The sequence below is a fragment of the Centroberyx gerrardi genome, chromosome 19 (assembly GCF_048128805.1).
Source record: "Centroberyx gerrardi isolate f3 chromosome 19, fCenGer3.hap1.cur.20231027, whole genome shotgun sequence".
Classification (NCBI taxonomy): Eukaryota; Metazoa; Chordata; class Actinopteri; order Beryciformes; family Berycidae; genus Centroberyx; species Centroberyx gerrardi.
In genome coordinates this window covers 22,552,181-22,573,225 of record NC_136015.1, presented here as the reverse complement: position 1 = coordinate 22,573,225, position 21,045 = coordinate 22,552,181, and the positions used below count along the sequence as shown (strand labels likewise).

The window sequence follows — 21,045 nt, the reverse complement described above, 5'->3', positions numbered from 1 at the left end:
GATAAGGTGTAGTCTTATTGCCCAGACAGCATCAGCACACAAACCTACAAACCCAGTCAAGAAACTGACGTCTGGAAAAAAGTATGGAATTTTGAATTGAAATACGTTTAGGATCCATTCATTTCTGTCCTCCTTCCTCTCCATCTTTATCCGTCTCTCTCTATTTCTCCTTCTTGCTTCATTTCTGTTTTGATCTTTCTCACCTTCCCTCTTTTCCACATTCCCTCCTCCATCTCCCTCTGTTCATTTCCTTCTTCCCTCAAGGAACCGTTTGAAGGCAGTTCCTGTTTAGGATGGTTAATGTAGCATTACAATATCACTCAGTCTACTTACAGAGAAGTCACTCTCTCAATCCACAAGGCCTCCTCTCACTTTCCCTACTTCCCTCACCCTCTCTCTCTCCTCCATTCATCTTAGTCTTTCTATCTCCTTCACTCCTTCCCTTCCTCCCTCCCTCTCTCTCTCTCTCCCTCTCTCTCTCTCTCTGGTGTAGAGTGACGTTAATGGACTGTGGTCTAGACGCCCTGAGGCAATATTAACGCTCCATTTGTGCCTTCCACATAAATATTACCATCTGTGGGTCAGTTTGACTAACTGTTAACGCTGGGTGTCACCTAAACACAAACGCCACTGAAGGGATCAGTGTGAGGGCACAGTGAAAACTACAACAATGCCTCAATTGAATTATTGCCCATAAGGCATTATAAAGCACCTTAAGCACCTGATAAGCACAATGACACTAGAAAGTCCAAGCTGTGTCAATTGATGGCTGTTTTGAATTTTTAAATTGAAATATCAACTATCAAAATGTCCCTCTGTGACTTATCTTAGACCCAATTTCTGTATAAAATAATGCTGGTTATAAATGCTGTATAACCAGCATTGTAAGGTTTTCAAAATCATGCAAAGAAACAATGATTATATTTCCCCCCCTTCAGTTGACAGCTTATTGGCATTCTCTTAGATCCCCAAAATCCATTGGCCTCTCTAGTGTTAAGAGTGCTTTATAATGCAGAATGTATTTAGAACGTGATTTGAAATGGTGTTGAATACTAACAATTTCATGTACCAGATTCATAATACATTGTTAATGCATGTGATTCTCAGATGTGATTATAAAGTGAGAATAGTCATTGACTGTGGATCTATAGAGATTTACTGCAGTGTTGTGTGTGACAACTTTTGGGGATTTCTGATGGACAACAGAGCACAAGGAGCTTGACTTGTTGATTTGAACAAACAGTTCAGACGATTAAAACATATTACTACTGCTTCTGTCCGGACATCCTGAAACAAGACTGCGACCCATTTTAGGTCCCAATCCATATTTTAAGAAGCACTAGTGTAGAATAACACCAGTAATAACACTAGTATTGATATATAACTGTGTCCAAGTTGGCTGCTTCAGTGTTGTTTGCCAGTTGTTGGAGGTCTTTATCCAGACCACCTGGCATATGCAGCATTGATAACTCCAGTGGTAATAGAAACCCAACCCCTGGCAGTGTTAGTGCCATGCTCTAACATGCTCTGTTGTGCTTTACAAGCATACAAAAGTGGGCATGCTTCCATGGCTTCTTCATAAATCTGTTTAAAGTGTTAAAGTGCCTGGAAATTACAGTAGATCAGTGTGGCTGGTAAATGAAAAATGAAAACAAACTTGTTATTTCATAAGCTACGTCACAGAAGGGCTTGGTTGTAATCTTGTCATCAGCACTGTGGTTTTTACCCAGGATATGCATCACCGCCACCATAAGTTTATGATAAGAAGAGCCACAGCAGGGCTGGCTATAAATGAATTTAATTGGCTGCTAACAGCAAAATTAGCTCTCTGACACACCTCAAACACAGGGAGGCTAGCCAAGCCTGAGGGAGAAACTTCATCCATTTGAGAGTGAGTGTAGAAAAATGTGAATACTGGGTGTTGCTGTTGAGAGTTCTAACTACACAAGGACCCATTAAGATGTTGTATTTCATAGGTAACCGGTGGACCAGTTGGATAAAATGTTACTGTTACTCAATCAGAAAACATTTGGATACCTGAATGTTTGAATTGACTTCTCGTAAAATATTTTTAGGTATGTCACATGAATGCAAGCCTTCTGTTTTGAAACCCTAGAAGGATTTGGGTTCATGAATTTTTGGCTTACTTTAACACAGATACAAGTAAGTTCCTTGTGAATGCACATTGGTGCAAGACTGTGAAGGAAGTTGTAGTTCGGAGGCACCCACCCTGCTGAAGTGTCCTTGAGCAAGACACTGAATCCCTCCCAGCTCCAGGCTGCTGCTCTGAGCCTGACCTCTGACCTCCACATTTTCCTATAGGGATCAACCACAGAAATAGAATGGAAATGGCATTCTATTTCTGTGGGATCAGCAGCACCCCATTAATGTGACAGTGTTCATTTTCAGGCACACCACACCCTAACCAGTGCATTTACCAGAACACCGGTAGATCTAAAACAAGACAGTACAAGTCAGATGATCTGGATATTCACCCATTTAAAAATGTGGCACCTATTCTGATGAAATAATTGCTGACATGAAAGTAAAACTGACGGTGTATTATTTTTAAAATTATTAGTTTATTAAAGATGTTTGTTTACAAAACAGTAAGATTTTAGGGGACATAATTAGTTGAACTTTTGAAATGTTGAGCAATGAACATCAGGTAATAATTTGGTACTGAAATGGATATGTAGCATGAATGAAACCCCTCAATATTTCTTTAACTCATTTGTAGAAGAAAATAAATGAATTAGTTTGAGTAGATATAACACAATATAAGCCATATGGTTGCTTTTATCCAAAGTATCTCACAGCACAGTGAGTGGATAATTGTTTTTAGCATGGCTGGCCCTAAAGGGAATCAAACCCCCAACCCCAGCAGTGTTAGTGCCGTTTTCTACATCTAGATACACAGATTGACACAGTGCTGTTGAGCAATGTGAGAAAGCCAACAAGGTAAACCACAGTGCAGACTGAGGGTGAAGAGACAGACTGGGTGACCTTAGTGTGTGAAAGTGGAGAGAGGATGTGAGACTGGTGGTACAGTGTGTGTGTGTGCTTGTGTGTGTGTTTATGTGGCTGTACACGTTGGCACACAGGTAGGATGTAAGACCGAGTGTGTGTGTGTGTGTGTGTGTGTGATCAGATGAAACTGTGAAATGCTTGTGTGTTCTCAGACAAACATTTATTTGACTCAGCAGTATCACATCAACAACAGTTACTTGTTTCATTTGCTTGATAAATGTGAGTAGAATAGAAGCCACTGTCTCTGGTCTGATTTACACTGAGCTCTACTGTACCTGCCCTGCTGTGGTTCATGTATGTGACTTGGACTGTGGCCCATTTTCTCTCTGGCACACTGCTTCCTTTCTTATATTATGCCTAAATGTACAGTGGTCACCATTGTAGACGTCCCCCTGCCCTGCACCTACACTGCTTTAATACTGCAGGATTTTCCAGACATTTAAGATTACGATTAAGATTAACTTTATTGATCCTCGAGGGGAAATTAGGTTGTTGCAGAAGCAAAGAATAGGAAATATATAAAAATACATTGAACAGAAAATTTTAAAGAGTATAGCTTTAGCAACATTGGAGGCAGAGTGGAGTAAAAGAGTAAAAAGTGGGGCTTTTACAATGCTACGTCTGTACAGCCTGTTGGATGATGGGCCTCCTGAAAAGCTATTAGGGTCAAGGCTGGAATTTGCGCCGCACTGTTGGGTTCTTACCTCCCCAGCTACAGGCCTGCTGTAGCATAATTAGTAGGTGTCGTCGCCTTAAATCTGCACGTGGCAAGATTTTAATTCAAAAATACACGCGTCTTATCAGCCTAAATCACAAAGTGGGGCTGCAATAGAGACAAGTGTCCCATCCTCATTGATTGAGACCCTGTCTCAACTGTCTCCTAAACAGCAGTGAGCAGCGCTCCGTCCAGAGAAAGCTGGACTCACCAATGTTAGATCTTTTCCTCTCTCGTCTCTTTGGTTTCCTTTGGTATAAAGCATCACAGACCAGCCGGGTTGGTAAACATGAGCGATTTCTGGGTATTAAAGTTCAAATTTTTCAAACAGGTTCCTCTCACTGCCACTTGGAGCCGCCAAAATGCAAAGTTGTCTAGTGCAAAGTTTGATATAATGCCTAAGCCAATCATTTCACTTATTTTATTAAGCAACTGTTTTTAATAGTGTAACTGTTCTGATGCATTGTTTGTTAATTAATCAAAGGGTAATCTAATGACATTTTCTTCTCTTCTCTCTTTATTTCTGTCTCTATGTCCCTTTCTTGCCCCCCCCCCCCCCCCCCCCCCCCCCCCTCTCTCCCCCCCCTCTCTCTCTCTCCACAGACCCAGTGGATGTGTTGCGGGCGCTGCAGGTCCCCTCTCTCCCCGAGGGCGTGAAGAAAGTCCCCGGCTTCTGCACCTCCCGTCGCTCCGGCAGCCCAGACCACGCCTACCGCATCACTAAGAAGGCCCAGATCTCCGCCCCCACCAAGCAACTCTTCTCAGGTAGGCTTCAACTGTCGACGGGACGGGACGCCAGGTGGTTGGAGAGACCGTTCTATAACCAAAAGCTTGAGAGGAGAGACCGTTCTATAACCAAAAGCTTGAGAGTTTGATCGCTGCAGAAGTCAGGTGTCGTGTACTCAAGTCACTCTGGATAAGCTAAATACCTAAAACATAAATCTTTAGAGTTTAGAGTTTGTTTCACTTTAGAGTGCATTTAACCAGTATGTCACAACACATTTTACAGAGTAACAAAGTTCAAACCAGTGCAAATGAGGTTTTAAAAATGGCTTTACAGTAAAAGCAATGGATACAATAGGCAAGCTTTTTATTTCTGATTGGTCATGCTCAGGTTTCCCACCCTGGTCTAAATAACTCGACCAGAAATACACTGGTATATCACTGTGAACAATGTGACAAACATACAGCCCTGAGCCCTCAATAGCATATGGAGAGTTTACGTGGATCTTATTTTGGCAAAGTCATCTATTTTCAAAAAAAATTGTAAGTAATTAAAACACAAAAAATCAGAAGAATTCATGACACAAATGACCCTGGCCTACACCTCAGTTCAGTTCAGGATTAATATTTAACTGATGAATTCCAATGTGCAGAAAGCTCTAATTTTCATTACAGCTAAGACTGGTTGCTATTTATGTCAGGATATATTTTAAGATGGGAACTAAGCTCTCTGGAGTAAAGTGGGGGTAGTTATGCCCTCTGCTAGATTGCTCATGGATATAAAGTATAATTATGTGGTGCAATACGTAGAGCTCAGTTAAATTGTGTGGGAGAACCAAAACAAATTAACTTTAGAATACTGTCTGACACCCTGAAGCGTGGAGAGGAAAGAGCAAGTAGCATTTATGTGGTTGTGAAGAAATCCTGAAGTCAAAGCTCATTTCAACTTGTTTTGTGAAATTTCTGTTTCCCTCTCCAACTGTGCACACCTGTTATTATGTCTCCTCATCATCTATGCAAACTTCATGTAGGCCTATATTCTTTCTTTTCATAACCAATTTATCCCACCACAGATCTCTCACTGTAATCGCTTTAAGCTCGTCACTCAAGTGTCACTTTCACACATTCGTCTCTGACATTGCGCTCTTCCTCCCTCCTTCTCTCTCTTCCTCTCCCTTCTACCTCCTGTTCTTCTGTCCTTCTCCATTCTCCCTCTCTCTCCATCCATCTCTTCATCCTCACCGCGCTCTCACTCTTTCTTTCTCTCCCATGTTGTTTCTCAGAGAACAGGTTAGTCTCCAGACCTTCCTGCTGTCAATTTACATATTTCTAATTTAATCCTCAGTTTTTTTTGCCTCTTTCCCTTTTCCTCCTCTTCTCTCCATCCCTGCATCTTTCTTCTCCTTCTTCCCTTCCTGCATCACCCGACAGCCCAACAAGTGTCAAGGCCTTCCTTATGTCCATCCTTATGATCTAATCCTCCTTCTCTCTTTTCTCTCTCTCTTCCCATCCCTTCCTTTCCCCCCCTCAGGTCGTTTCCCGGAGAACTTCTCCATCATGGCTCTGGTGAAAGCCCAGGCGGGTCTCCAGGCCTTCCTCCTCTCCATCTACAGCGAGCAGGGCATCCAGCAGCTGGGCATCGAGCTGGGACGCTCCCCCGTCTTCCTGTACGAGGACCAGAACGGCAAGCCGGCCCCCGAGGACTACCCGCTGTTCAGGGGCGTCAACCTGGCTGATGGCAAGTCAGTAACCAGCGACAACCAGTTTCACATGGGTTGAGATTACATGATTGGGATGATGTGAATGACTGTGTCTGAGTGGGTGGGGATGGGGTGTGTGTGTGTGTTTGAGTGTATGTGTGTTGTGAGGAACCCCTGTTCCTCACAACACACACTGATCACTACGCCACCCTATTCCCTAGTGGCCATATTGGAGGTCTTCAGCTGGACAGTTGATTGTGTTTCTAAACGGCCGTCTCAACAGAATTCAATGGACATGCTGTGCTGTTTTTGACTGGGAACTGATCATTTCACCACTGACACATCTGACTGATTTTATGATAAGATAATGTCAGGTTGCTAGCTAACTAACCATAGAATCTAGTCAGCTAACCATCACTGCCTTGTTGTAAGCACATCTGATTTGCATACAAGCTAGCTTATCTAGTAAAAGCTAGTGTTAGGTGGTAAGTAGCTGCATGTTAACATGCAACATTAACATTGGTTGCTGTCTAAATTAGCTTGCAGGCTAGTTGGCTGGCTAATAAACCCAAAAACCAACAGTCTGTTCAGGTTAACTGAGCTGACTCTTCTCAAGCTACCACTTTTAGTAGAGACCAGGACTAATGACAAGACAGTTTAAGATGTCACAGCAACCTTAATTTGGGAACAAATCTACCTCATCAGACTATTCACTTTTACCTGTAACATGACTGAATGGAACTTCACTCACACCATAACAATCTTGTTCAAGTATCTCTCATTTTCTAGCCTGGTAATGCTAGGACATTTGTGATGGAGCTGCAAAGCCTCTATCAGTCAGCCCTATACCTTCCGCCACATGACACATTTATTCGCCTGCTGTTGCTCCTCTCTGTCTCCAGGTGGCACCGCATCGCTATCTCTGTGTCCAAGAAGAACGTGACACTGCTGCTGGACTGTAAGAAGAGGATGACCCGGGCGCTGCCCCGCGGCAACAACGCCGAGATCGACACCAACGGCATCACCGTGTTCGGAGCCCGTCTGCTTGATGAGGAGGTTTTCCAGGTGAGGACTATGAAAGGCATATTGGGGATAGAAGGGAGGGGTGCGCTGTGGATAAAACACTGTACAGCTATTGGTCGGTTAGTTGACTGACTGACTCCACATTCAGACTGTGAGCAACTTAGTTGATGAGTTGCTCTGTAACAGATTGTGGGCGGTGTGAGAGGCATCTATTGCATCTATGTAGTCATCTCATACAGCTACAGTTTTGAACAGTCAAATGTATTTTATGCTGCTTTGGTATTGCCTTTCATAGCTTGCTAACAAGTACTAATTACAGTAGGTATCATTCATTGAAAATAAACACAAAACAACTATAGTGTAGTGTAGTGTTTTAAATAATCTCCCTAAATTTCCCCAAGGGGATTAATAAAGTGCTATCTTATCTTATAATAGTTATGGAGAACAGGTAAGCTTTGAATGGCTGTAATCAGCTTCTTGTCCATTTTGCACTTGCCAGGCAAAACTATTGTTCATGAAACAAAATCACATCTGTAGGGAAACAAGGAAATGCAGAAATCTGATGAATGAATCTGAAAAGTTCAGTCATAGCCAACTTTTCTCGGCCAACAAGCTTGTTGACTGTCCACATATCCGTCCGAGTTGATGATATGGGATTTTCTGTAGTTGATCACTTACACATTTTTGTGTATCTGTTTTTGTTTTTTTGTTTGTTGTTCCTCCACAGGGAGACATCCAGCAGCTGCTGATTGCCTCCAACCCCCAGGCTGCCTATGACTTCTGTGAACACTACAGCCCCGACTGTGACTCCCCACTGCCCAAGACCCAGGCTCAGGACCCCAACACATACGTGAGTAACACCACCAGGACACGTGATCACACACATCTGCAGATACATGCACACAAATATGCGAGTGCACGTGCACACACAGACGCACATATGATATGGTATTTGCTCGGCGCAATACACTTTGAATGAACCAATTAACCATCTCAATAAAGAATATAGCTTCAAAAACCTTGCTGTAGGGCACAACAAAACAGACTTTCACCTCTCATAAAAGTTACTGCAGGATCTCATCATCTTTCATACAACGCCACACAGCCACCAGCTAAAGAGAGAAGACAGTACCACATACAAATCCCACTGCACTCACAAGACTACAGTGTAGTATAAAGTACAGAGGGGATAACCTCTAGTAGTAGAGCCAGTACTGTGCTAACACAGCTCACTCATAAAGTTGTCTTAGGTTTCATCTGTGGCTCTGATAAAGCAAGTCCAACAATCTGTGGACTTTCTTTTCCTTTTCTGTCGCACTTTTTAAAGTTTTCAAATTTAAAGTTTATTTACGTGCACACAAAACACAGAAAGAAGGAAGAAAGAAACCTAATTTCGTGAATAAAAAAAATTAGAGGCTTATAAAAACAACTTATTTTCAAAGTTAAAAAATAAACAAAACTATTGAATTGTTTACCAATTGAAAAGTTTACCACTATCCTACAGATCCTTGATATCCTTTAAAAATATGGTTTCTGAAAATTTGGTCAGTCAAGCTAAAAGCAAACAAAGGCTATATTAAATGTGTCAGATCAAGTCCTCGGAAAATGAAAGAAAAGTCTTCGGGTTCAGTTTGGGTCTTCTGATACGTCATCAAAGTGCTCTTCTCTCCCTCTGTCCTCTTCACGCATCACCGTCATCAACAACAGTTTGTATCCATCCACTTTCCTCCTCACCTCCTCAGTCTGTGTGTCCCCCCAGGATCATACCTTCCCATAATTACACCTCTAAAAATGGGCATATTTTGATCATCTGATACACTCCGCGTCGGGGAAACGCAAGCTTAAGTTTTCGGTCTTTTACGCTGTACCACAGTGGAACACAGAAAGGTAGGGGAAAGAGGATGATACAAGCCAGCTTCTTTTTGATTCTCCATTTTTTCCCCCCATGGACTGAAAGAAAGGGAACTTGTTCGGTACATAAAACATGGAAATTAACTTAGATTCTGATTGGTTTTCTGGGGAAATTGAGACATATAAGGATTAGGCATAAAGATGGCTTAAGGTGGAGCCTCTTTGCTCACTGAGACTGGTTGTGTACATTACATGCAAAGCTTTGCTAGCTCTCCCTCATTGTTTTTCTCTCAAAAATACATATGGATATTTGGGAAATAAATATTCTCTGACACCAGTTACGTCACAATACTAAAGTGTCAAGTGATTTTCATCCGCATTCATCCATCCAAAGTACATGATTTCTATTTTATGAGCCTGCATGCCAGATCTTAATTCAGTATAAACTGTGTCAGTCACTGTACAAAGCTCCAAGACTTTGCGTCCCAAGCCCTATCATGTTGATGCTGTTGAGATGACTGCTTTATGAATGAATATAAATCAGTGTGGTTTTATTCATTATTGGCTTCACCCATTGCTTTTTTTTTGCTGTTTTCTCATTCATCAAGGCCGTCTGTGTGTGCATCTGTAACGTCAAGACTTCTTAACCAGCAGCACAGAGTCCTTCCGATGAATAGAAAAGAAAAACTTGTCATCATCTCTCTCGCTGTCTCTCTATCTCTCTGTTTTATTTTCTTTCCCTCTTGCTAATGCCTTCACCCCTTTCTCTTCTTTTCCTCACCTTTATTTATCCCTTCATGGCCTCTCCAACCCCTCTCCACCTTTGGAAATCCACTCTTCCCCTACCATGCATTCCTCTCCTTCCATTCCTCTTGCTTTCACCCCTCCTCCATCTCTCCCTACCTTTCTTCCCTCTATCCATCCAACCTTTCCATCCTTCCATCCCTCCATCTCTCTCAGTACTTTGATGAGGAGCAGGATGACCATGAATACCCCTATTATTATGAGGAAACAACAGGCATTCCCTCCTCCTCTCCACCCCCCTCTCCCCAACCTGGGGCCCCCAATCAACAGGTAAAGAGGGAGCAAGAAAGAGGGAAAACACAAGGGGGGTTTGAGGGAGGGATGGAGAATGAGAGAGAGAGAGAGAGAGAGAGAGAGAGAGAGAGGTATCAAGGCAAAAAGACGAGGCATGAATGAATGATAGCGGTTTAGCTGGCAGACGCTTTGAGCTCAAACAAGATTTAAATTTCCCTTGCTTTTACATACTGTCATATGTGCTTCACTATCATAAAATGCATCTTTGTTTGAAAATCTAGATTTTCATTTTTAGCTTAACATGCCTCTCTCATCTCTGGTCACTCAGTCTCTTCTCCATACCTCCCTCGTTTTATTCACATCTCAAGTTTTTTTTGTTCACACATCCACCTCGTTTCCACCATCTCCGTCACATTGGATTAACATTGCTCCTTGTGATATTTTGTCTTCATGTCATTACATGTTGTCATATATGTATGTGTGTTTAGATGTGGCCAGGTTCACATGGTGGGGGCACTGGGGTGGTTTAGGTAGAGCCATGTTGTATTACACACACACACAGACACACACACACGTACATAAACCCCTGCCTTCCTTCCAATCATCACCCCTCCCTCACACCTCCCAAATGACCCTCTCCCATGTAGGCTTAAAGAAGGCAATGACATTTTCAGAAGGACAACTATGGATTTTTTAAATTATCAAATGAGATTGAAATGGGTTTCAAAGGGGTTACAAAACTTTCTCAGCACACAATTGATTCTGTAGCCTATGCTTTCAATTCAAGTAAAAAAAAACACCAAATTTGGAATAGAGGCTTTACAGTTTATTGCAAATCTCCTAGCAACGATGTCTGGCGCCATCATGGAGGTCCATCAGAGAATCAGCTGTGCGCAAATAATGTCTAAATATGTAACAACTGGACTAGAACAAGAAAGATATCTGTAAAAAGATTGTTGTGGCATAGGTGTAGGTCCATTCAGTAATGCTATAAGTAAAAGTGAATAGTCTGATAAGGTAAATTTGTTTCCAAATGTAGGTTACTGTGACACAGTAAACTGTCTTGTCTTTAGCCCTAGTCTCTACTCCAAAACACACCGTTGAGTTGTAGCTTGAGAAGAGTCAGCTCAGTTAACCTGAACAAACTGTTAGCTAGCTAACTAGCCAGCAGGTTAACATTAAGGTTAACGTTAACATGCGACTACGAGCCACTACAAGTGCTAGCTTCTTAACTAGTGCGCATATCAGATGTGTTTACAACAAGACAGTGATGGTTAGCTGAACAGATGCTATTGTTAGCTAGCTAACAAGTTGAAATTAATCAGATGTATTGGTGCTGAAATGGTCAGTTCACAGTCAAAAACAACACAGAAATTAACCATGTCAGTTGAATTCTGTTGAGATGGCCAAGTTGTAGACTATATTTAGAAATGCAATCAGCTGTTCATAGCCACTGGTACCCAGTAGCTGAGGACCTCCAATATGGCTGCCAGAGGGTGTGTTAAGTCCCCCGAAAGCTCTCTATTACCTGTCTTTAACAAGTAAGACGGATGAAAGGGGGATGAAATGTCATACTATATCCCTCTTTGGTTATAATCATCATTACTACACTAATGTTTATGAAAAATGTATGGATTCGATTGTGTGTTTGTCTTTGATGACAAACTGAAGACATGCAAGGACAAGTTAACATAGGAAACACTGAGTGTGCCACAGCAGCTGTGTCTTTATCCGACCTGGGTCAAATAGTCTTTGCAACTAGGTTTTGTTTTAATCTGCATGGAGTACCAGATGGCTGGGGGTTGCCACATCATGATAATTCAGATAGTGTTGGGTAAGTTGATAATCACAGTAAAGTATTATTAAATTGACTTTCAAATACTTTACTATGATTGTCCAATCTTCCTGGCACTCATTGTATTGTCCTATGTGACAAACCCCATGCATGTGGCACCTAAGTAGACTAAATCAAAAGATAAAAAAAAGTTTGCAATACTATTCGACCAGGGCATGTCTGTATTGTCTTGTTACTTGCATGATTTCTTGAATGTCTTGGAGGATGTCACCGCATGCACCTACTGTTTGTCTGTGTTACCCATTTGTTTACCTATTCTTTGATCAACATGGGAATATCATTGCACATGTCTTTTTCTTGGTTCATGCATTCATGGTTGTACGTCTGACCTTTGTATGACATACATAAAATACATGTATGCCACAATCTGTTCTAGGTCTGTTCTGTATTCTACACTGCGTATTCTAGGAGTCTGCATTCAGTTTGAAGGCCTGTTTATCAATCTCTGTTTGTAATTATTTCCTTCACAAAGTGTTATTCTGGTGAAAAGTTTGTCTTTTTCTGTTACTTACTATGTTAATTTGCATGTATTTTTATTATAGCAGCATGTGTAGTGGGAATTAATCATGTGCAGTAGTTTGACTTTTGTGGTTTTACCTGACTGAGACTAACATGCATCTGCATGCCAGCCTGACATCCATGCTTCTGCTTTCGTATGGCCTATATGCAACAACTTTCTCTCTCTTGCAGTTGGACCGCTCAGTGCAATCGTAAAGTGTGTGTGTGTGTGTGTGTGTGTGTGTGTGTGTGTGTGTGCGCGCGTTTGTGCGTACAGTATGTGTGTGTTCAGCACCAGCTTTACCTGACCAATCACACCCTCAGTGCCTCTGCCAAACCACAGGCTCCAGTTCTTATTAGCACAAAGATGCTGCTTTGTCATTTAATATGGAGAATGGCATTACTGGAGAGATCAGCTAAAATCATTATAAATCAGTTGGATTAAATTTTAGGCAAATAATTGAATATTCTCAAAGGCCTAATGTAGCATTCTGGATTTGCTTTTTTGCAATTTGTTTTTGCGTATTGATACTTTTTACTTGTATTTTTGTTCACTATTTTAAAACTTCCATTTAAACTCTGCTGTATCCAGTAATGCCTGAACAGTCTCAGTAAATCATCCAAGCCTTAGCCATCTTTATGTCATTGTGTCTCAAAACATCCACCCTTGTCTTTCTCTCTCCTGTCCATCCCTTGTTTGTGCTCTTCATCCCCTCCCAACCCCTCCATATATCTCTGTCGTCCTCCATTCTCTCTCCCTGTCTATGTCAATATGCACCTTCACACACTTACAACATCTCAACCAACCAATAAACACGGAAAATAGAAGAAGGCTGTCAATGGAAAACCAGTCCCCACTAAACCCACCCCTGTCAAAGCCAAACCCACTCCAGCTAAGCTGGCCAAGACTGCACCATACAAACTTGTAGTCAAGCCGGCTATGCCCACCAAAGCTCCCAAGTCTTCCACAGCCAAACCATCCAAAGCAAAGCCCACTGCAGTAGAGGTCCTCCTGTCTAAGATCAAACCTACTGCCGCAGCTAAGTCCAAGTCCACACCTGCCCCAACTAAGAATGGCAATGGTAAACCAGTCGCTGAGAAGAAAGCGAATGGTGCAGCTAAAGCCAATGGCAACGGCAATGGAAAAGCAGCTGTAGCAAAAGCCAATGGTAATGGCAAAGCTACGGCTGAGGCCAAGCCTACAGCTCAGGCCAAAGTGAATGGAAACGGCAATGGCAAGGCTGTAGCTGAGAAGAAAGTCAATGGTAATGGCAATGGAAAAACCTCAGCAGAAAAGAAGGTCAATGGCAAAGCCACCGTTGTGGCTAAGGCAAACGGTAACGGCAATGGCAAAGCTTCAGCAGAGAAGAAAGTCAATGGAGAAGCTAAAGCCAATGCTAATGGCAAATCTGCCGTTGAGGTTAAAGTGAAAGTCAATGGCAAAGCAGAGAATAAAGTCAATGGTGAGGCTAAGGCTAACGGAAAAGCCATTACTGTGGTAGATAAGAAAGCTAATGGGAATGGTGCTGTAAAACTGGCAAAAACTGAAACCACTACTAAAGCAAAGACAGTTGTTGTTAAAGTAGAAAAGATAGAAAAGACTGTGGTCAGTGCAGCTAAATCAGCTGCCAAAGTAGAAGCTACCAAGGCACCTAAACCCACAAAAGCACCTGAACCTACAAAAGTGCTAAAAGCTGCGGCCACCAAAGCTCCAGCAGCAAAAACTCAAGTCAAGGCAGAAGTCAAAGAGGTCACCAAAGTTAAAACTGTGGTCACCAAAGTCCCTCTGGTCAAATCAACAGTGAACAAAGTAGAAAAAGTGAAGAATGTGGTCCAAAAGGTTTCCATCCCGAAGAAAGAGCCTCCCACGCCCACCCCCGTCCGGCCAACTCCTCCCAAACCCACAAAATCCAAGGTGGTGTTGGACATTAACGTCAAATCACAGCACAAACCTTTCCCACCCTTTGGCAAGACTGCGCTGAGTGGCACTGCAGTCCCAGCGAAGAAAATCGGCAACGGCTATCAACAGGTACAACAGGAAGGCCCGTGGTTGGGTCGAAATGTCCAGAGCTGTATGTCCCATCTCTCTCATCTGGTTACCAGGTCCTTCCCCATCCAGGGTCTACAACAAAGTTTGGGAAAATCATTTGGGGAAGTCATTTGATGAATGACCAGATGACCAGATTTTTTAACAAGTCTCATAGTGGTGCAGGAAACCTGACAGAAAAGTCTTAATAGAGCTACATAAAACTGTAGCAAAACTAAATATAACAACATAGTACAACATTTGTCATAGTAGTTATCTATTAGAATTAAAAACATGAAGACTAATAAATAGATGAATGCACACATTTGAATTAATAGATTGTTAGATATTGTTAGACAAATTTTGAGGTAAATCCTTGATGGTGGACTACCTGGTTTCTCAGAATGGAAGTTGGCTCATACCAACCTGGGCCCCTCTCCTCCGTTTATATATCATATGATCTTCACGATCACCACTACCTCTCTATATGATATGATACAGCGGTACGCAGACTGTCACATTGAAGCATGGCTAATTGTACAGTCTCATTACTCTTTACTTCACTTCATACTCCCCACTTCAAGCTGCTGAAACTGGATCTCAGAACCTGAATACACTCCAGGCCTGCCGTCTCTTTCTAGTTGGGAAATGAACAAGTCACGTGAATGAGCATGGATTGCTATGACACAGAAACTAAACCTGAGAAAACACCATCACACTCTACATACATGCAACACAACACAACTTCTCTATTACTCTGTCATTCTCTCTCTTTTTTCTCTCAAGTACCTGTGTTTTCTCTCTGACACTTGTCTCCCTGTCTCTGGTCATATTTTGTATCAAATATGAATGAAGCAGCCTCACAGAAACTACTAAGCAGGTTTTTAGTTTGCTTAGATTGGAGGTTAAATTACATTGAGCATGCACGATTGACTACTATGGAGTTGACTATGGAGTTCAAGATAGAGATGAACACTGTTGGTAGTGAAGATGATAAATGTGCTCTGGATAAAACATAGGTTGTTTTGAGTATTACTTTATTACTTACGTATTACTTAATTAATTGAACTCTGTTCTGTGAGGCTGTTGATTGGGGTTGTCGCTCTGTTTCTGGTCTTGGGTGAAACTAGACATCCCGAAGCATCAAGTCATGATGTTTTCATCTCAAGGGATGGATAGAGACTCAGAGGCTTTCAGATCTTCTTCTGACACCAATAAGAGCAGACTTCACCCTTTCTTGAATCTATCATGGCATTGTGGGCTTTAAAAGAAAAAATGTTCAACAATACAACAAAAGAAATCTCAGCAAAGTAGTATTGATGACTCCCTAAATCTTGCATATGGCACGATTTATAGTCATCGAGATGCTGAAACTCCCTGAAATTTCTTTCTAACGTGAATCTTCATAACTTTGAAAATGTGAGTTGCCAGTAACATTTCTTTGCCTCTGGCAACCACTATTTTAAGATGTGTTCCATCCTATTCTTTTAACTCATCATCTCATACAGCAGACTTTGAACTAACCGCGCTCTTCCAATCAAATCTGCTTACTTCCTCCCTGCTCCCCACCACTTCCTGTCAACTTGACCAATCAGGATGTAGATACTGAATATGCCGAGGCTGGCCACACCCCTACAGAGACGGAATATTATTATGAGGAGACGGTCCCACAGCCAGAGGGTGAGGTGATTGGACAAGAAGCGACCAATGTCCAGGTAAAAAATAAAATACATACTGATGAGCGATACAGATCCAGGAGGAGACATGATGCACAGAAAAATAGTCGCAGACAGACAGAACAGATAATGCATACATATATGTAAATTCAATAACAGATTAGAGATCTCTTCCATAAACCTCAACAGTATTCACCACAGTGCCTCAGAAGTATGTGGATTGATAAACCTTGTTAGAAACCAGAATGTCTAGACTAGATAGCTTATTTTAGTTTACTTAGTTAGTTTATTTAGTTTAGATTAAAACATAGAATTGAAATGATAAAGCACAGTGAAACATGAGAACGCAGAAGTGAAAAAATGTTCAGGTGAGAGTGAAAGAAACCAAGAGGCCTATAAAAAACATCTCAACACAAGAGACTTTCATCTCAAAAGGAAGAAGACAATGTAATTTCTGTGTGGTGGTGAGCCCAGTCCTTGTAGTTTAACCAAGTAGTTACAACATCATCTTCCTTAACACTTTTCTAACCACACTTAACAGTTTTGTTGGCACCGGTGCCATGAGACAAGACATAATAGAAGACCTCTTTCAAAGAAGAATGCACCACATTCATCCGCTTGTATCATCAAACATTTTTATGTGGCTGTCCTTTATTCCCTAACAACAAGATTCCTGTTTTGTTCTCATGTCAAAATCCTCGGTTGATCAGTTTGCGATCTTGAAATAAGAGCAAAAACCTTGTGAAAAGGGGAGTCGCATAGGAATATTTGATATACAGTTTTAACCAGAGCAACAAAGGGGGATGAATATAATGCATTCTTGTTTGACAGCAAATCTAACTGAATTCTATGAGAGTACAGTAGATGTTGTGGCTTATTTTACAGCCTTGTTTAACTGACAGAATGTGTGACCTGCACAGTTCTGATCTGTTTCTCACAGTTCACGTGTTATTGGTGATAATGCATATCATCACCATTACCATCATTCTATCTGTATTAGCTGACTTTGATGACTTTTTATGTTTTACAATTTTGATGCTAGGAAAGAGTTTGCCTCTGCTTTGGAAAAGAATGTGTCAGTGTAATATGGTATTTTTAATGAACAAATGATCCACGCAGTCGACAAATATTGATAGCTAACATACTATTGCTCCAGAATTATTCCACATTTGTTTTTGTTTTTTAAATCATTGCTTTTTTATATGAGAAGACATTCCAACATAATTCCACTGGATTCATATTTGTGTTTTTAAAACATCCGTGGTAAGTAAACTAGAGAAATAACATAGTTGTAATAGCTTTGCATAGCATAGCACATAGCAGCAGCTTGTTTTCACAAAGCAAAGTGTTTCATATCAGTCTTGTGTGTTTGAGGACTTTTTAAGGGTTGGTTGTTTGTTTTTTTACATTTTTTAAACCTACTTCTATTATTTCAGAAAATATATTTAAGGCACATTTGTAGAGCTCCATCAGTTACAGATCCTAACACACAAGCTGGTGTAGATGTATAAGCTTTGGTGGAAACACACACTATCATGAGCACAATGATAGATGATTAACGTAAGATTTAAGGTAGTACAATAAATCTGATATCAATAGTTCACCTGGGAAAGTCAGCCTGAAGTTACAGTGCCTGAAGGATTGGTTCAGTTCCCCATGGTCCGTCAGATGTCTTTTTGCTTTTTATCCCTGTGTCACTCTGTGTATTTACAAAAGGTAAGACTCTCACTTCTTTCTATATATGCCCTTCTCTTCTACTCCCCCTCTCATTTCATTCTTGCACTTTCCTTTACCAACTTTTCCTCGTCATGAAACACCTTTCCCTTTGCTATCAAAATCTCTCCTCCTTTTCTCTGTTCTTCCTCCCTCTTGCATCTCTCTTTTCCTCTGCTCGCTCCATCCTGTCCTCTCCCTCCGTCTATCCCGTCGTGGCTATGATAAACCCAACCCAACCCCAGGTGGAGCAGACGGTGGTGGGAGAGGAGGTAGATGCCACCAAGGCAGGCGGTGAGGGCGAGGAGGCCTTCACTGAGGAGTATGTGACAGGCGACGTGGGCCTGAAGGAATACGACTATTCCTATAGGGACTACAACGAGCCCATACTGGAGACTGGGGAGGCCGATGCCAACATGGGCCCCGCCCTGTCCGCCGTGACAGACGAGGGAGGCGTAAGTTGTTTTGCTTCAGAGGCAAAAAAAAATAAAAAATCCCAAATCTCTTAATTTCAACCAACTGTGAATCTGTGGTCTTTGTCGAATTGAATTTGATGTCCTCTCAAATGATTTGTTTGAGGTTGCCTTCTCTCTCTGGCCACATGGAAGACATTTATTTGTCTTTTTGTTGTTGCAAACTATTTGTTTTCTTTTTTTACCCTTCTAGGACTTATTGACGTTATGCCCACGGCGGCCATTTTGAACACTCAGGGTGGGAAACTCTACCTGGAACATTGGCATATAAAACTAGCGTTACTTTAACACATAAGTGATCCAGATACCGAACAGTTATAAAATGAGTTAGCAATCTCAGGAACAACATCTACAACGACTTTAATTTATGAGATAAATTAACTTACTAGCTAGTTAGCAACTATCTAGCTACCTAGGCTAGATTCTGGTAGCTAGTGGGCCAAATATCTTACCTTAAAATGTGAACCTATATCCCTCTGGATTCTTGAGATCCATTTGCTTCTAATAAGTTTTTCAGTGGGGAATCTGTGAAATGATAAATGATTGTCAGATTCCCAGTGTTTGTATGATGTGCATCTTGGTACACAACAGTAGGACATAGCTGGACTGTGCTTGCTCTTCTGGTTAGTTTCCCACCCCACGTGTGGTTCAAAATGGCTGCTGTGGGAATAACGTCTATAAGTAGATTTCATTATATGCCAGGCAAGGTCAATCAATCACAGAGAAAAATGTATTTGAATGCATTTCAAATGCTTTAATGACCAAGATCTGGTCTTTGCATCAGTGGTTGAAATGGGATTTATTCTATACTGTGTATAATCAGCTACTCCAGGACTAGTGCATACACAAAGAGGCATTTAAAAGTGCAGCAAATGACCAGGAACTAACTTCATTTGTTTTGAATGCCATTTATCTTTGTGTATGGCTTTGTTTAGACCTGCTAAGCCCAGATGGTTCTCTGTATCAGTGCAAAAATGTCTAGAAGTAATGGACAAACAGTTAAGAGAACCAAGGAATCGTCGGTTTTTGGATGAATGCTTATGCCTATATCACGGGCAAAACAGGTTTTAAGTTTGTTTTTAATTCACACATTGGAATATTAGTTCTTCATGGAATGGAGAAATGCATTTATCATCTATTTTAAGTGGTATACTGATATGGGTATCTTTTGATAAATGTGTGTCTACCTGTTGTCCAAATGCATCCATAATATAATCTACTGTCTGTGCTGTCATGTGAGCTGTGTGAGTGCGTGAGTGTGTGAGTGCCTCTGTACTGACTGCGCTGTGTTGTTGGCTACATGTGTGTTTTCCTCAGGCCGCCATCAGAGCCCAGAAAGGAGAGAAGGGAGAACCAGCTGTCCTGGAGCCTGTGAGTTACTGTTTCTTTTAACAATTATTTGTCAAGTGAAGGTTGACTAAGCATATCTGTATAGTCACACAGGTACGCACATTCACACTAAAGAGCTGCCAGTATATCCACAGTCTTCTACTGTTCACCACTGAGCAGCTTTACTTGAGCGGTTGCTCAATGGCAAAAGGGAAAGCATTAGTTGATCTCTTCCCCCAGCCAGTTTTCCCAGCAAATCCAGGGATTCGAACCAGTGACATTCCAGTCACAATCCTACTTCTAACCTTAGGGCTATTGTTCCTCATTTGTATACTGTATCCAAGTTAATCCAAGTTGGACTTCCCAGGCACAACCATTCATAGACTAAATGACAAACTGACTTGCAGTTTTTTTAATTGCTCTACACATCCATTGGAATCTCTATAAGAAATGCTGTGCAGTAGCTACTGTAAATGGATCTTCATTCTGCTATCTAAACTGCAAAAATATCCATCTTAACATGTCCGTAAGTATAGTGTTGGGTCTTAGTCGTGTTAGTTAGTTAGTCCTGTTTTCTGTAAAACAAGTGAAAAATCCAATGCCAATAGGGTGAAATGAGTTAATTTATTTCAAATGCAGTTGTAGCTGTTTGAATCAAGTGACAATATGTTGAAAAAATGCAGATCACTCCAGTGGCATCAAGATGTGTCACTCGATTCCAGAAAATTCTTTGTACAAGTTGAGGTGCATTGGAAACAAATTACATTTTTTCATTATTTTAAGAAAAAGAGTTTAAGACTTAGTAATAATATAAATTACTTGTTAAGGTGTATATTTTTGCAGTGTAAAGACTTGAATAAAAGATTCATCAGTGATACCTTACCGCTTTTAAGTTCCATTGATCATGTTTCCTCCTCTTCTATTGTCTTTTTTACTATATTTTGTCTTTTCCAGGGTATGCTGATTGAAGGACCCCCAGGACCTGAGGGACCTGCTGTAAGTGGATTATCTAAAGATTGTTTTACTTTAGTGTGTCATGTTCACACTTCCATGCCCTTCTTGGTTGGTACTTTCCTTCTGAGAGCTATGGATTACCTCTACGAGAGGAGTGTAGCTTCTGTGTTATTAATATCAGGGAGCATGTGGAGCAATAACACTCTCTAGACAGGACACTACTCTTATCGCATTGAATGTGATTTTACTCTGCAACCTCTCTCTCTTTCAGGGTCCCAGTGGCCCCGCCGGCTCTTCTGGACCTCCTGGCTCCGTTGGTGATCCTGGTGAGAGGGTGAGTCTTTCACTTTGACTAATAAATGTCAGGTTTTCAGAGCCATTGGTGCTGAATCTCCTCTGACTACAGGCAATTCTAGGTCAATATCAGTAATTTCAAACGCA

The 21,045-nt window shown here is 41.3% G+C and overlaps 1 protein-coding gene across 5 annotated transcripts in view; it reads left to right on the top strand.

Annotated features, from left to right (window-relative positions):
- The window catches only part of col11a2 (collagen, type XI, alpha 2), a 59,112-nt gene that overhangs the window by 11,898 nt on the left and 26,169 nt on the right, over nucleotides 1–21,045 (top strand). The window contains exons 2-11 of one of the 5 annotated variants that reach the window (XM_078290433.1): nucleotides 4,349–4,510; nucleotides 6,000–6,210; nucleotides 7,071–7,233; nucleotides 7,919–8,041; nucleotides 13,260–14,462; nucleotides 16,055–16,174; nucleotides 18,094–18,303; nucleotides 19,639–19,692; nucleotides 20,605–20,646; nucleotides 20,876–20,938. In XM_078290433.1, the coding sequence (XP_078146559.1) occupies nucleotides 4,349–4,510; nucleotides 6,000–6,210; nucleotides 7,071–7,233; nucleotides 7,919–8,041; nucleotides 13,260–14,462; nucleotides 16,055–16,174; nucleotides 18,094–18,303; nucleotides 19,639–19,692; nucleotides 20,605–20,646; nucleotides 20,876–20,938 (2,351 nt within the window). The remainder of the gene's footprint in view (nucleotides 1–4,348; nucleotides 4,511–5,999; nucleotides 6,211–7,070; nucleotides 7,234–7,918; nucleotides 8,042–13,259; nucleotides 14,463–16,054; nucleotides 16,175–18,093; nucleotides 18,304–19,638; nucleotides 19,693–20,604; nucleotides 20,647–20,875; nucleotides 20,939–21,045) is intronic. The other 4 variants (XM_078290435.1, XM_078290434.1, XM_078290436.1 and 1 more) reach the window with 4 other exon arrangements.